At 36.4% G+C, this 15,991-nt stretch overlaps 1 protein-coding gene across 1 annotated transcript; it reads right to left on the reverse strand.

Moving 5' to 3' along the window:
- Positions 1–8,728: 8,728 nt before the first annotated feature.
- On the reverse strand, positions 8,729–14,622 carry LOC147569378 (DEAD-box ATP-dependent RNA helicase 31-like). Its single transcript, XM_086655851.1, has 10 exons — positions 12,893–14,622; positions 12,369–12,475; positions 11,896–11,951; positions 11,492–11,713; positions 11,192–11,398; positions 11,029–11,115; positions 10,822–10,917; positions 9,991–10,206; positions 9,666–9,848; positions 8,729–9,250 (listed from the first exon to the last, which is right to left on the reverse strand). The coding sequence occupies exons 1-10, from the start codon at positions 14,098–14,100 to the stop codon at positions 9,023–9,025; spliced, it is 2,610 nt and encodes an 869-aa protein (XP_086511977.1). The 5' UTR covers positions 14,101–14,622; the 3' UTR covers positions 8,729–9,022.
- Between the last annotated feature and the right edge of the window lie 1,369 nt (positions 14,623–15,991).

The following is a 15,991-nucleotide window of genomic DNA, read 5'->3' on the forward strand; positions in this document are numbered from 1 at the left end:
ATGTTTTGGTCCCCAATTTCTGTTTAGGGCGAATTTGAACTTTTGACCTCTTAGATATGATAAATCGTGGTACAAATTTTTTCTGAATACAACTATTATTTTGAAACGAACAAATATAACCCAAACACGAGACCCTCAATTATCTTGGGGCCTAAAGCGGGCACTTTGGTCCCAGATCACTTCTGTTGTGATCAACTGGTTGTTGTGGACCGAATAAGTGTCTGACAGTTCGATTTGACCTATATGGGTAAAAAACCCTACAAATTTTTTCTGGAAACACTCTTAAAGGCCAGAATGAAATGAATTCCGGAAGATGTACAAACAACACTCTTGAGGGCCATAATAAAATAAATTCTAAAAGATTAAAAACATTAAATCTGTCTTTTTGACGCTTGACGAAACCAGATCCTTGAAGGTCTCGAAACCAGATCTTGAAGAAACTATTTGGCCAGAACTTTTTGGTGAAGTGGCTCATCCCCTTTGTCGAAGAGAAGAAGAAGAAAAAAAAATATTTTTAGATTGAAGTTAGGATATTACTATTTTTTTGGTTGAAGGTCACCATCAGAAGTTATCGGACGACCTTCTGCCAAAGAAGAAGAGTGAGGCGGAGAGGGAGAGGTTAGGTGGAGGAGACATATGATGAAGATGAAGCAATTAACTGAATTACGAAATGTTCATCAACTTCAAGAAACCTTCAAAATAGAAGAAGAAAGGAAATAAAATAATGGAAGTGCTCAAGGTAAACTTCGAATTTGTGGATAATACAAGGGGCCACATTTTTTAACTTTCTTTCGAATTAAGCGGGAAATAAATGGCCAATGGAACAAAAACAAGTTGGCCATAGGAGTTTCAAACCCTAATGATCAAAAAGATAAAATTGACCCTTAAAAGTTCAAGAGTAATGATACGGAACAAGAAAAACTGGACAGACTCTGGACATATATCCTATGTGGCTTTCTGTGATTTGTTGTTTGAGGTAATTACTAGAAAGGTCAAAATAATATTGAAAATGAGTAGAAAAACACAAAACATTTGAAAATTATTATTCAGGTCAAAAAGTATACAAAGACTAAATTACCCTTTTTTATCTTTTTGTGTAACTAAATTCTTTTATTTTTCTTTAAACTTTAAATCGATATAACTTTTGTTTGAGATGTCGGATTTCAATAAAATTTATATATTTAGAAATGGTTTTTCATTAGCTTTCTAACAAGATCCACTTTCAATATTTTTTTTTCAAAAAAAAAACCCAGAAAAAATGGTGTTTTTTCGCTTACGTTTTTCTGCAAACACATGTTTGCAACAATCTGTTCTGCAAACAAGTTTTGCAAACAACTGTTTGCAACGATCTATTTTGCAAACAAACGTTTGCAAATAATTTCTGCAAACATGTATTTGCATTTGCGATATTGCAAACATGTGTTTGCATTCGCGATTTTGCAAACGGCGTTTGCATGTGCGACAATGCAAACTGAGTTTGCATTTGCGACATTACAAACTCAGTTTGCACACGTTTACATCTTCACAAATTGCTTAAAGCCAACTTTTGGTTTCCATCCAACTTCCCCCTCTAAATGAGCAGCAGAGGAGGAACCATTTGTAGCTCTCCAATTCTTAGCTGCTGCTATGAATACTTGAACTATTCTAAACAATGGATTTTCCGTATCTCCATTAATAGTCCCAAGCAAGAAAACGGCAAGAACTATTGCCATGATTATACATGGAATGCCAAATCCTAGACCCCAACTCAAGTTATCTTCGATGTATGTTAAAATCAAGAGAGAAAAACTACTACCAACACAAACTCCAAAGTACCACCAGTTGAAGAATGAGCTCTTAGACTTGCTTTCTTCTGGGTTTTCTCCATCAAATTGGTCGGCTCCAAAAGCTTGTGCACATGGCTTAAAGCCTTTGCAACAGCTACTAGGTCCAATGATGAAAATAAGAATATGACTTGAAAAGTAGAAGGATATATGCAAGAGTTTTGTTTTTGTTTATAGTATTTGGACATTCATAAACTGTGCAGGGTGGTCCTTCTTCAACCACTCCACCTCGGGTTATCCACTTCACTCAAAGGTTGTTAATAATTCCAATAATCACGTTTTGTATCTGTTCAGAGTAGAAATATTTGAGTTTCTAATACGTTACTGCAAGCATGATAAATGGGCTAATCCGTCAAGAAGCATATACAATTCATTAGCTTGCGGATGCGATTTATCTTCTATATCAAATTCATGTACCAAACCTTTCACTTCAATCCAACTTCTTGCAGGAGGTTTATCTTTCAACTTCTCTCCTTTTATCCCTCCCGAACATCAACAACTTCAGTCCATCTGTTCTTGTCCGCATACATGTTAGACATGAGCACGTTAGCTCCACCCGATACTCACAGGAGTACTCGATCTTTTCCAGAATATCTTCTCCCAATTTGACATTATCGTGAACTCTACAAGCACTAAGTTGTGATCCTAGTACGATCAGATTGGACTCCATTAGCATCTTCTTCATGACACTGTAAGCCTCTTCAAGAAGCCCAGGTCTGCCAAAGAGATCAACCATGCATCCATAATGCTTAACTTGAAGCACAATATAACACTTCCACGTTTTGAATATGCATCAATAAGAGAATTTCTTATCGAAGCCCCTACTTCCACCCACCATGCCTTCACTAAATAAGAATGCAAACTCTTAGTGTGGTCCAAAGAACCTAAATTCGCACAAGCTGCCATTAGAGAAACCACAGTAGCCACATTGGGCCGCACAACTAACTCATCAACCATCATTCTAAAAACCCACAAACATTCTTCATAGAATCCTTGCATCGAAAAACTGGAAATCAAAGTTGTCCAAGAAACAACATCTCTCTCAGTCCTTTCATCAAACAACTTCCTGACACCAGTGATAGACCCACACATAAAATAAGCATTAAGCATCACCTGGGTGAGAATCTCAGTAAATCAACATCAATACCCCCCCCCCCCCCCCCCCCTTTCTTTTTATTCCTGCAATTCTCTCCTACTCACTTGTCTTTTCTTCTCAGTTAAATAGTTACCAATCCAAAACTACAACAACAACAATTATCACCCAACCTTCATTTATCATTCATTATCTCTTCTTCTAGTTATTATGCAAGTTTCCATGAAAACCAAACGAATCATTGATCATCAACAATTCATTCCTTCTTCTTCAATTATTGAACAAGATGAAGAAAATCATCCACCGCGAAAGAGAAAACATAATTCCATTTCAGAATCTGTTCCCGGTGAGGAATCAAACAGACACCAAGAAGAAAATGAGGAAGAAGAATAAAACGATGAAATAGTATTTAATTCTGAATCTGAATCGAACAGTTTACGTCTTTTAGGTATTTTATTACAGTGTGCAGAAGCTTTATCAATGGATAATCTTGATCTAGCTAGTAATCTATTACCTGAGATTTCACAACTTTGTTATCCGTTTGGTTCTTCAGTTAAACGAGTTGCCTCTTGTTTTGCTCAAGCAATTCAATCTCTCAGTCAGTAGCTAAAAAGAAAATCTAAAGCTTTTTGAGAAAGAAAGTGATTTTTAATATGTGAGGGTATTTTAGGAAGTAAAATAATAAAAAATGACCTGATTACTAATTATTCAAATTATTTTAAACTTGATATATCATTAGCTATAATATTTTGATAACTTTTAGTTAATAAAGAAATATACTTGTTTTTTTAGCTATTATGAAATCTTTTACTACCTAAATAGTCATTTTCTATTGTTGTTTTGTAGATTTTAATCTAACTATACATTAGAGAGAGAAAGAAATAGAAACTTTTCTTCTCGTAAGTGTAAGTACATGTTCACTCTAACTCGGAATCTAACTATCAAGTTTTAGAGAGAGTGAATGAAATACTCCTTTCAATTCTAATCCAACGGTTGAAGAAAACCCTAGTTATAATTGGGTAAGAGATAAACGGCTGATATGAAGAGAAGCAAGCTGGTAGTGGGTGTTTCAAACCCACGCGATCAAGAAAATAAAACTGACCGTTAGAAGTTGAACTCCATAAGATTAGCATCCGATTGATTCCCACTACCAAATTTTAGAAACAACAAATCCTATACAGAGAAGAAAGAGGAAAAAAATAGAAAGTCTGAATTCGGATTATATAAAGAGATTAGCATCCGACTGATTCCCATTACCAAATTTTAGAAACAACAAATCCTGGAGAAGTAAGAAACAGGAAAAATTAGAACTTCTCCAAATAGTTTTCAACCTGAATTTGGATTTCTAGTTGTTCTATCAAGAAGAAGATTAGCCAAAAGTTCAGAAGAAGAAGAAGAAGAAGTTTTTGAAGCATGGGTTCTGATTCGATCATGGGTTCTGATGCAATTATGGGTTCTAAGGTTTCTGATTCGAGCATGGGTTCTTATCATGAACAAATAAGAAAAGCAAGGAAAAATTATGGACATATGGATATTGCGGAATTCGAATCAAGAAGAAAGGAAATCGAAAAAATTCCAGTTCGGGGTTATGACTTCAGCAGAAAAGGCATTGAACAAAGAAAAAGGTGTGTTGCTGCCCTACATAAAGCTGTTGAGTTGGAATCACTTCGATATAGAAGAGGTGAAAACCCCAGACCTAGAAGTGTTGTTGCAATTCAGTGAAATGAAAAGGAAAAAATTTATTATTGCTATAGTAAAACACATTATGTTCCAAATTATTCTCATTATTGTTTATTTTTTCATATAACTTTGAGTAATTAATATAAGTTTGGCAGATGAAAATATTTATTTTGCTGGCAACAAAATTTATATTTTTCAACTTGAAGTTTATCGGTTATTTGGTTGAAAATATAACATAACAGTGTTTGGTTGTTTGCAAAACCACATTTGTATATGAAAAACATACTTGAGTGGATGAAAAACACATTTTGCTTCAAACAAAATAGATAAATTTCAATAAAAAATTGTAGTTGTTAACAAAATTACATTGTTTATTAGTGAAAAAATATCAAAAATTTTCCATTCCCATTTACAATCTGGTATAAACTGAATTGCAATCTGGTATAAATTTAAGCTCTCCAACCGCATCAACAGTGCGGCCTCCCATTGACTTCCCTTTTTTCCCTACAACTTGCCAACAACATGCAGAAAAAAAAATGATTCAGCTCTCTGAAATGAAATCAACAGTATCCAATCAACAATTAACAATATTTATCTACCAAAATAGGTAATGTACGATAAAACACACCTATTGCTTCTGCAAATAAACATTTATTTTCGCTTCTTGGTATTTTTTTACTGCATAATAACGCACCATTTTGCATAAAAAATGTATTTGTTATTACAAAAATACATTTTACCACAACACCTTACCTCTTTTATCACTAACTTTGTACTCTTAGATTTTTTTTTCTGAAGTATCAGCAACAGAAGGGGAACTTTATATAATAACATTACAAATAAATAAGAAATGCGTATTTTGCTATTACCATATTTTATTTTACGTTTGACAATAATGTGATTGAAACAATCAAGAACAAATAGACCACACAAAACGTATATTGTAGTATTATATTTTGAAAATGTTACAAGAAAATCATGTTTTTAATCATGAATGAAATCTTTTGTGCATCATCTATTTTCCAGACAACAAAAAGTACCTTTTGTCGTGATAGAGTATAGCAAAATCAATTTTGTATAGAGCAAAATATACACTGAAACAAAAAATATGACAAAAATACTAATGTGAATCCACATATATCAGTACATTATTATGAGTGGAAATCTCGTTTTATAAATCCAAAGTGCTAAAGAACTTAAATCCCTTTTTGGGAAGTTAGGACCCTGATCCCTTTTTGAATTTTCTTTTGGGCCTTATCTCATGGACCCTTTTAAAAATTTGTGTATATACTTACTTGGCCTACTCTATTTTCAACTTCAAGTAACATATTTTTCGAAATTAAAAATGTTATCATCATTTAGACAAATATAAACGTCTCCTATTCATGTGCCAGATAGATAAAATTAAGGATTATAACGGAAGTTTATATTCTAACTCAGATAGAAATGGTATCGCGTCAATTGAACTGTACAAAAAAAGCCCCCCTAAAGTAAGCAGGAAATAAACCGCTAATGGAACAAAAACAAGTTGGCCATAGGAGTTTCAAACCCTAATGATCAAGAAGATAAAATTGACCCTTAAAAGTTCAATTTGGAAAAAACTTCCAAATAAGAAGTGCCAGATATTTTAGAGAGAGAAAGAAATAGAAACTCTTCTTCTAGTAAGTCTACATGTTCACTCTAACTAACAAGTTTAAAAGAGAGTGAATGAAATACTCCCTTTAAATTCTAATCCAACGGTTAAAGAAAACCCTAGTTATAATTGGGTAAGAGATAAACGGCTGATATGAAGAGAAGCAAGCTGGTAGTGGGTGTTTCAAACCCACGCGATCAAGAAAATAAAAGTGACCGTTAGAAGTTGAACTCCATAAGATTAGCATCCGATTGATTCCCAGTACCAAATTTTAGAAACAACAAATCCTATAGAGAGAAGAAAGAGGAAAAAATAGAAAGTCTGAATTCGGATTATATAAAGAGATTAGCATCCGACTGATTCCCATTACCAAATTTTAGAAACAACAAATCCTGGAGAAGTAAGAAAGAGGAAAAATTAGAAGTTCTCCAAATAGTTTTCAACCTGAATTTGGATTTCTAGTTGTTCTATCAAGAAGAAGATTAGCCAAAAGTTCAGAAGAAGAAGAAGAAGTTTTTGAAGCATGGGTTCTGATTCGATCATGGGTTCTGATGCAATTAAGTTTTTGAATGGTTCTGATTATATAAAGGCTGAATATGTTGCTTCCATGCGTTATCATGAACAAATAAGAAAAGCAAGGAAAAATTATGGACATATGGATATTGCGGAATTCGAATCAAGAAGAAAGGAAATCGAAAAAATTCCAGTTCAGGGTTATGACTTCAGCAGAAAAGGCATTGAACAAAGAAAAAGGTGTGTTGCTGCCCTACATAAAGCTGTTGAGTTGGAATCACTTCGATATAGAAGAGGTGAAAAACCCAGACCTAGAAGTGTTGTTGCCAACGACTATCGTGAAGCCTGGCTTAGTGGAAAAAACGAAACAACTACTCAAGGAAATAAAAGAACTAGGTCTAATGACGATCATCATGATGATTCCGACCCTATTGTCGAGATTCCTCACAGAGCAAGAACGAAGAAGAAGAAGAAGAAGACCATACATCCATCGCCGGTACCAGAAGAAGCAGGTGCAGCACCACCACCACTAAGAATAAGAGTAAGATTAGCAGCACCAACAGTACAAGTAACACCACCACAACTACAAGTACAACCACCAGAGGCTCCTGCTATAGCAGCACCACCACTTCGAGTGGCAGTACCACAACGGCAAGAGGTGCCTCCCGTAGCAGCACAACCACCACTTCAAATAGCAGCACAACGACGTCAACAGCAACAACGACGAGTTCAAATAGCAGCACAACGAGTTCGAATAGCAGCACCACGACAACCACAACCACCACAACAACAACGACCGCTGCCTCCTATCCTCCAAGACTTAATCGCTACACATAACGGCACAAACCTAATGTGGCTGACAGAGAAGAATCTTGAGAATAGCGATACAAAAGCACAACAGGGGAGATTCTTTTTCCCAACTTGTGAAGCATGGGATGATTACTTAACCAAAACAGAGATGAAGAAACTTAAAGAGGGTGACATGGAAGGACTGAGTGTAATGGTGGTTGATTCAGAAGGAGGAACATCTCATCTTCAATTTAAATTTTGGGAAAGTCTGACGAAATATGTATTTACTACTAACTGGAAATCTTTAGTTAAAACATTGGGACTGAGAGGGCAAACCCATAAAGTTCATATCTGGTGCTTCAGATTACCTCCTAAGACTGAGAGTGACTCCAAACTTTGCTTCGCCATCGAGAAATCGGAAATCGTACAATAGCTCTAATATTTTAAGTGGTGTCTAACTTTGTGTGAATATTAGTATTTTCATAGTTCTTTTGATTGTTGATCATATTCATGTAACTAGACTCTCATTCTTAATCAAAGTTGTTTAGTTAATGGAATTCCTTAACCCATTTCTTAATTAGATAAACTTTCAACTCATAGTTCATTCATTTTGATTGTTTGATTCATTTGAATAGTTGCTGCCCACCTGTTTACTCTGTTTTCCCTTTGAAAGAGATAGTAGAAAGAAAGGCTTTTTGAGTGAAGAAAAGGAGGATTCATCTTTTCTTTTTGTTGCTCTGAGTAGTTGTTAAAGAGTACACAGGGTCTTCCAATGGTACAGAAACTAGGGCTTCTATTACATACTGGCAGATATTTCTTATTACTATTTGATTTATTTTGTGCATCAGAGTCCGCTAAACTTCATTTTTGTTAACTATAAAGCATGAAAAATCGTACTTGATATTTTGAAATTCCTTATATAGGTTTATCGCTTCAACTTTTTGAAATGTTGTGATCCAATATATTACTTTCTACTAGCATCATATATATCAAGCAACTTCAGAGCCTAAAATACCAAATATACATTAAATAAAATGTCAAAAAAGACGGTCGAGCAAAAAATTGACGGGAAAAGGGTAAGCAGAAAATGGGGGATCATATAAACATTTGCCAAGGAATTCGGGCTGGAAAAAAATTGGAACTACAAACTTCCAACAAGCTTATGAGAGAGCTACATTAAGACATACATGAAACATATTGGAGAGACGGTAGGATTAACTATCATATGAAGATCCAAGAATACAACAGCAACCATATTCATTTTAGGGTTTGTAAAAGAAATATCCTGTAAAAGCTCCAAATATCAAGTTCAAGTGTAAAAGAAGAAAAAGATTTCCATTTGTACAGCATAAATTCTCTTGTTGGAATAAAGAGGAGAATTACCCAAAAATTGAGGCTGGAAAAATGATAAAGATTCTTCTTCCAGACCAAAAAGCTAGAACTCAAAATGGAAGGCTTTGGTGGAGATCTGACTTGAGACTCTTGTCTAGCCTATTTCAACCGAAGACCAGGGACATTTTTTAGTCCCATCTTTCCGATTACTAGTTTTGAAATGGTAGGAGGCGTATCAAGACCCATTGTACGACTAAACTCGTTAGCAAGCTCAACGAGCTTACATTTGTCGCGGCTCACTTTCTGAATGGAATTGTAGAACCCTAGCCATGCTTGGTATGCTGCTTCTTTGCTCTTCATGTCTATATGGGACATTGCTTTTTCCACCTGTGAAAGTTCAAGACAATGAGTTCATTCCAAAACCCAAATTTGGTAGCTTATGGCAAGAGAAAGTACCAGCACATCTGACCTAGATCCCTGATTCTTCTCATCACGTGATACGATAGGGCTTTATACTTGGCCAACTATTTTGCTCAACATCAACATAGGATCTCTAGATAGATAATCAAATGGTCCTCGACTATAATGCCTTAATGGGGTCGGCATGGGTACAATTTTATTTCCCGGAAAATGTATTTATGCGCAGAAGTTGAAAAGAGGGTAATGCGGCACAAGAGTGCATGAATTACATGGCTCTTGCATTCACACAAAGATGCATAGGACAGAAAGTTAGTATTTATTTTGGTGCTTCATTTATAGATTTTACTTTACCAATATAAAAAACAATTTAAGAGACACTTACTTTTCTCTTAGTGTCAGGATCAACTAGAGGCACTGGAGCCTTGGACAGTGGTAGATCCTTGAGAGTACTTAAGAAGAACTCTTCCCAAGGTGCCAGCAACAATATTCCCTGCCCTTCTTTACCTTTCCGACCTGTTCTACCAAGTCGGTGAATGTATTGTGCTCGATCAGAAGGTAATCCTACCTGTAATTACAAATAGAGGATATTATACAACTACCTCATACATTCTCCCAACTCTTTCCCTACTAGAACTTGTGTAAGTTGGTAGTACCATCTTCAAAAGTCAAGTATGTCCGTACATACAACAATTTGGAAATTGAAATACCTGTATAACGAGGGTAACGTCGGGATAATCTACTCCACGAGCAGATACATCAGAAGTCACAAGAATAAGCCCTTTTGACTTTCGGAACTCATCAGAAACTTTTGTTCTGTAACTCTGGGACTTCCTAGAATGGATCTCGCGAACATTCATGTTAAGCTCAGATAACATGGAAGCTACAAGTTTTGTAACCATAGAAGTCGTACAGAATACAAGAACCTGCAATTTTCACGCATTAATCGTATAGATGACATGTTATGTTTAGAAGAAGCTTTAAGTACGAATTGGGAAAAAATCAGCATCTATAAAGGTGAATACTATAGAATTTAGTTAACAGGAAGAATGAAAAACCAAATACATGAATGAATCTCGAGAAGAACAAAATGTAAGAAGGATTTCTTAGTTATAATAAGACCAAGCAAGCAAATAGATCGACTTAGGGACTATCCTAGGCAAATGGGTGATAGAAAATGCCAAACCTATCACTAACTCATTAGCTCATCAATTGGAGAATCAGCTTCAACGTTTTAAAATACTTTTTTATGCCTCAAGGCGGTTTGCTTTCACAAGGCAAGGCGGCGCCTCAAGGTACGTGTCGATGTATAAAACGCTGAAACTATTTCTTTTGGAGGAAAATGACATCAATTATGTAAAAGCATAACATCACATAGTTTTTCTACTATACTACCACAATATAAAGTCAAGTGTTATAAACAAAAATATTTATGTTTTCCAACAACACATACTTCAGATGCGCACATTTTACTGTAGTATTTCTGACAACATTCAGATGAGGTACTGGTCCTTTGAAGTTTATAACAAATAGTAATTTACCTTATAGTCAGCATCATCAGCTACATGGTCTTTTAGAAGAGCATATATAAGTGGAAAATGTTGGTCGAGTGGTGCAACTAGATGCATCTGTTTAACCTAAACAATCGAAATTGAAATTTCTCCAATTAAAAACATTGGAAAATTCAGAGCTAAAAAAATATTCCGTAATTATAACACAGTAACTGCCGTAGTAATTTACGGTTTTACCTGTGAGTGAGTCTCTTGACTACCTTCTTCAACAGTGTTGATGTACTCATGGTCTCTTTTTAGAGCAATGTGACAGATCTGACGGACCTGCAAAACCCAACAATCACAATAAGAACTGGCAAAATAATGAGACATTACAAAGTGATGTGGGGATGAATGAAACCTCTTGTGGAACAGTAGCTGAAAACAACAAAGTTTGTCGCTCTTTCGGAACGGAAGCAATGATTCTCTCTATGTCTCTCCGAAACCCCATATCTAATAAATGGTCGGCTTCATCAAGAACAAGTACTTTCACACCCCTCAATCGACTTGCAAAGCCCGGGGTATTCTCCGTATGGTCTTTAAGTCTGCCAGGTGTGGCAATAAGAATCTGTATGGTATAAGCAGAATAATCAGCCCGCAATCTTTCAATAGAGTTTTAGCTTCTGTTCAAGTGGCGTAATCGAGGAGTAACAGTTATCACCTGACAAGGATTAGCTTGTAGACGTTTCTGCTCCATACCTAGTCTTGTACCTCCAATTACAACTTGGACACCAATGGAAGGATGGTATTTCAGTAACTTGTTAGCTTCTGCAGCTGCTTGATTTGCAAGTTCTCTTGTCGGGCACATAACTAGCGCATAAATTGGGGGTCTTTTATCATGACCAACAGGAGGTGATTTTACAATTGCTTCAATTGCAGGAAGCTGAAATTAAAACTCCAAATATAAGCTTAAGAGGAAAAACAAATCTCACATTTGGACCACTAAATAGCACTCTGCACTTTCAGAGGAAAGAGAAAGTATATACCAAACTTCGACCATTAAATAACTCTCTGAACTCTCATAAGCCGGCCAAAACACAAGACATATAAACAAAGATTATTTACCAAAAATGCTACAGTCTTGCCAGTTCCTGTCCTTGCCTTGGCTAGAACATCTTTACCTGCCAATGCAAAAAAGAACAACAGTAAGGGGTGGAACCATTCAAAATTATGGCTATGCCTTATGTCACACAAAAACTTCAATTCTTTTTATCTAGTCCAACTTAACTCGGTGTCTAATATACTGGAATTTGAAAAAATCACTTCTAATATTGATCCAAGCGTACTAAAGAAACATGAGAAGTGTGGACCCATCAATCGTTAAGATCTTATTCTTTTATTTCCCAAGAAAAGCACCAAAAATAAATTTTTTAAGAGTTAAAAAGAAAATACAATGCAACATAAGCCTTTGCATGTTTTCAAGAAGCTTAAATAAGCAAAAAAATTCGATGAAGATAGAGCGAAATGCTCAATCGCTATTTTAATTAACTTTAGGATCAAAATTAGAAGTTATACACCATGTTCAACAAAAAGACAACCTTTAAGAATGACAGGAAGAGTTGCCTCCTGCACAATGGTCATCCTCACAAGGCCAGCATCTTTTATTCCCTTTAATGTCAAGGGAGAAAGTGAACATTCTTCAAACCTGTGGACAACAAAATGAGGTTTTGATAAAAATGAAATGAATAAAAAGGATATATTCAAGTATATGTAAATAAAAAGTGAGAGTGAATTACATGCACCCACAAAGCCTTCTGAATTCTGACTCATTAAATAATTTTATGCGGCAACTAGAATAATAGAACCCTTCTGATCTAGACCCTCCCTTGGTTTACTTTTAGTTAACACTGATGAATTAGCATTGAACGAATATGAAATTATATACCGACTTATACCAGCGTATTATAACTTAGGTACTGGGCCACTGGCCATTAAATTACTATACAGCGTATCAAGAAAATAGGATCTAATGAAAAAACTCAACTGAAAAAAGAATTCGTTGATTTGAAACATAACTGTCCAAAACAATAACTTTTTTTTACATTTAAGTGTGAAATTTTACCTAGTCTGGCTCAAGTAAGACTCAGCATCTCCAGATGATACCACAGCCTTAGGCGTTGCATCATGTTCTTTAGTCGCTCCACTTAATGATGAACTTAACCCCTTAATTTTGAGATTACCACTTTCTTCTTCACTATCTTCTTCACTATCTTCATCACTAACGTCCCCATTAAGGAAATCCTCAAACCCTGTAATTGAGTCATCATCATCGTTTTCATCATCCTCTGACGTCGAAAGAGCTGCTCTTTTTGAAGGTTTCTCATTTTTCTGCAAGTACCCACCTCCTCTACCACTCATCTCATTACCAAAGCTAGAATTCCTTCCACCTCTACTAACTGAACCAGCAGCTCGAGATGCAGATTCCCGTCTTCTTGGAACAATTTCCTCATCTTCGGAAGACTCACTAAAGTTTCTTCCCCTACCACTCATTCGGTTACCATAGCTAGAGTTCCTTCCACCTCTACTAACTGAAGAAGAAACTGCAGCTCGAGATGCAGGTTCCCTTCTTCTAGGAGATATCTCCTCGTCATCAGAAGACTCACTGAAGCTTCTTCCTCTACCGAACCTTGACATCGAATTAGACCCACCCCTTGAATTCCTCGATGAAGTGAAATCACTCCTGCTAGAATTACTTCTGTTGGCAAAATCATCATTATCATTTTCCCTTCTCCTAGACGATAGAAATCCTTCCCTTCCACCTCTCTGGTTCCTCGAAGACGAAAATGAACCTCTACCACTACCTCTATTACTACTACTACCTCTACCTCTACCTGAATCAGAATCGGAATCATCACTGTCTCTACTGTTTAATCCAATTCGAAAAGAATCAGTTTTTAATTCACTAACCCAATCACTAAGTTCAGCTTCATCCTCAATTAAACTTTTTTCTTTTGCTGCTCCTCTTTGCCCATAACCTCCAGATTGAAAATTATCTCTCTCTAAACCACGACTACCACCACCACCGCGTGTATATCCAGAAGAACTCCGTCCTCCACTACTTCTACTACTACTACTACCACTATTTCTAGGTCGAAATGAACCAGTTGAAAAACCTCGACTACCTAAATGATCTTCGGTTTTTAACATTGGAATCAAAAAAGTTCTTGAAAACCCTAAACATTTTGATTTTATAGGGAATGCTCTGGTGAAAACGCTAACTGAGATAGAACTATTGAGTACTACTCGAAGAGGTAGAAGTTGACCAGGCATAATTAACTCAAGAAATGAGAAACTAACAATGATACAAAGTAGAAACCCTAACCTTTGCCGTTCTTCTTCAAATACTCACTGAGCAGTACAAAAGTTCCAAATTTTAGAGAGGAACGAAACTCTGAAGGAGAAGGAAGAAGGAAGGTTTAGGGTTTAAGAAAGGTTTATGACTTAAGGTTGCGACTGCGAGGGATAAGGTCTTCTGGCAGTAACTAAGGTCATGTTTGGCACTTGAAAAAAATGTTGACAATACAATCCTACAATGTGATTTAGTACTATTTCATAAGGCCACCGCTTCGGAGAAAGCTGAAAAAATTTCCGGGATAGATGGTGCAAAATCAAAAAGGCGTAAACCAAACGCAGTCCAGAAGTCGCCGCCAGAAAGTCGCCGGCCGGATGTTGCCGGCGACGATCGGCGACTTCATCATCTTCTCTCTCCCCCCTTTCTCTCTCTATCTTCTCTTTCTATCTCTCTTCTCTTTCTCTCTCTCTCTAAATTTCGACAAAGGGACCATTTCCTTCGCCGGAATTTAGAGAGAGAATAGAGAGAGAGAGGCAGAAGAGAGAGAGAAAGAGGAGAGAGAGAGGGGGAAAGGTACGAAGAGAGGGTCGCTGGCGTTAATGGTAGAAGCCGCCGGAATCTGGTGGAGGTCGCTGGAGTTCTAGTTGAGGTAGAGGAGAAGAAGAAAAAATAAAAAATTGAAATGGTGATGTCTGGAGGAAACAAAAAAATTTTGTTTCCACCCAAAACTTATTGCCCCGCAAACTTTGCTGATTTCCCCAAAATACTGGCCTTTCATAATTTCATCTATTCCGCCATACAGAACTTCTCATTCGATTCCATAGAAATATAAATTCAAGATTTTATCGAATTTAAGTATAAATGATAGAGTGATGATGCTATGCCCGCCCATTATCCCAAGCGAATCCCGCTCGAGGTACTTGGCCGGTGATCTGGTGAGAGAAAGTGTTATGTTTTCTCTCACTAGATCTTGCCCGTCCAAGTACCCCGGTCGGGATTCAACCGGGATATTGGTCGGGCATAGGATCATCAATCTAAATGGCGTTGAGGTCTTCGTTTAGATAGATTTTAAGGGTAAAGATTTAAATTTGGCAGCGTGGATCACTAATTTTTTATAGTTGTTTTTAGTAAGTGAGAATCGGTTACAATCATGAAAAAGTAAATGTTAGAAAATACATAAAAAAAACCCTTAGTAAAATATAGAAACCACTAACATCCCTAATCCATACACCGAACGAAGAAATTACATATCTGACTTCCAAATAGCTATGCATTAGAAAGAGACAAAATGAGAGACTGTGACACCTGAAGCTTTACCAGTTCCCGTTATTGTCTCTGCTTTAAACGTCTACCCCCAAGCTTATTGTGTATGAGATTTTTAATCTTGGTGAAGGCTCCACGAACTCATAAAAATGCTTTAACGTTTACTAAGTTTGAGTATCTTTAACCCGAATTCTGGATTCTTCCCAAGCAATGTGGGACTATCACAATCCCACACCCTTGGCGACAAGTCGTCCTCGCCTCTGATACCAGTTTGACGTCCCAAGACTTAGCTATTGTCGATAGTGTTCATGTTTTAGACACCTGGTCGAAACTCAACAGGCACAGAGTTTTATTCTTGACGATAGCTCTCCAGACCAAATCAACAGACCTCGACACTATCTGAGTTTGAGTTTATACCTCTAACCCAGACACCAAACTCTCCCCCAAGTGAGTGGGACTACTTTCAACAAAAAAAAAAGAGTGAGTGGGACTATTGTAAAGATAAAACCGAGGAGAAACTCGAGCATCCCATATTCAAGAAAGGGTGCATTCAAAAAAAAAAATTTACTCACTTTTCTCCACTTGCTTGAACGTTGGTGTGAAACC

This window comes from Eschscholzia californica, unplaced genomic scaffold (assembly GCF_041429995.1).
Source record: "Eschscholzia californica isolate CP2 unplaced genomic scaffold, dmEscCali1.0.p SCAF_1, whole genome shotgun sequence".
Lineage (NCBI taxonomy): Eukaryota > Viridiplantae > Streptophyta > Magnoliopsida > Ranunculales > Papaveraceae > Eschscholzia > Eschscholzia californica.

What these genes read in the sequence shown, in the direction of transcription:
- LOC147569378 (XM_086655851.1), bottom strand. Translation starts at nt 14,100, where the DNA reads ATGCCTGGTCAACTTCTACCTCTTCGAGTAGTACTCAATAGTTCTATC. An exon ending in TCTTACTTGAGCCAGACTAG is followed by an intron (nt 12,476 to 12,892) that starts GTAAAATTTCAC and finishes TGTTGTCCACAG; the next exon opens with GTTTGAAGAATGTTCACTTT. An exon ending in TCTTCCTGTCATTCTTAAAG is followed by an intron (nt 11,952 to 12,368) that starts GTTGTCTTTTTG and finishes TTGCATTGGCAG; the next exon opens with GTAAAGATGTTCTAGCCAAG.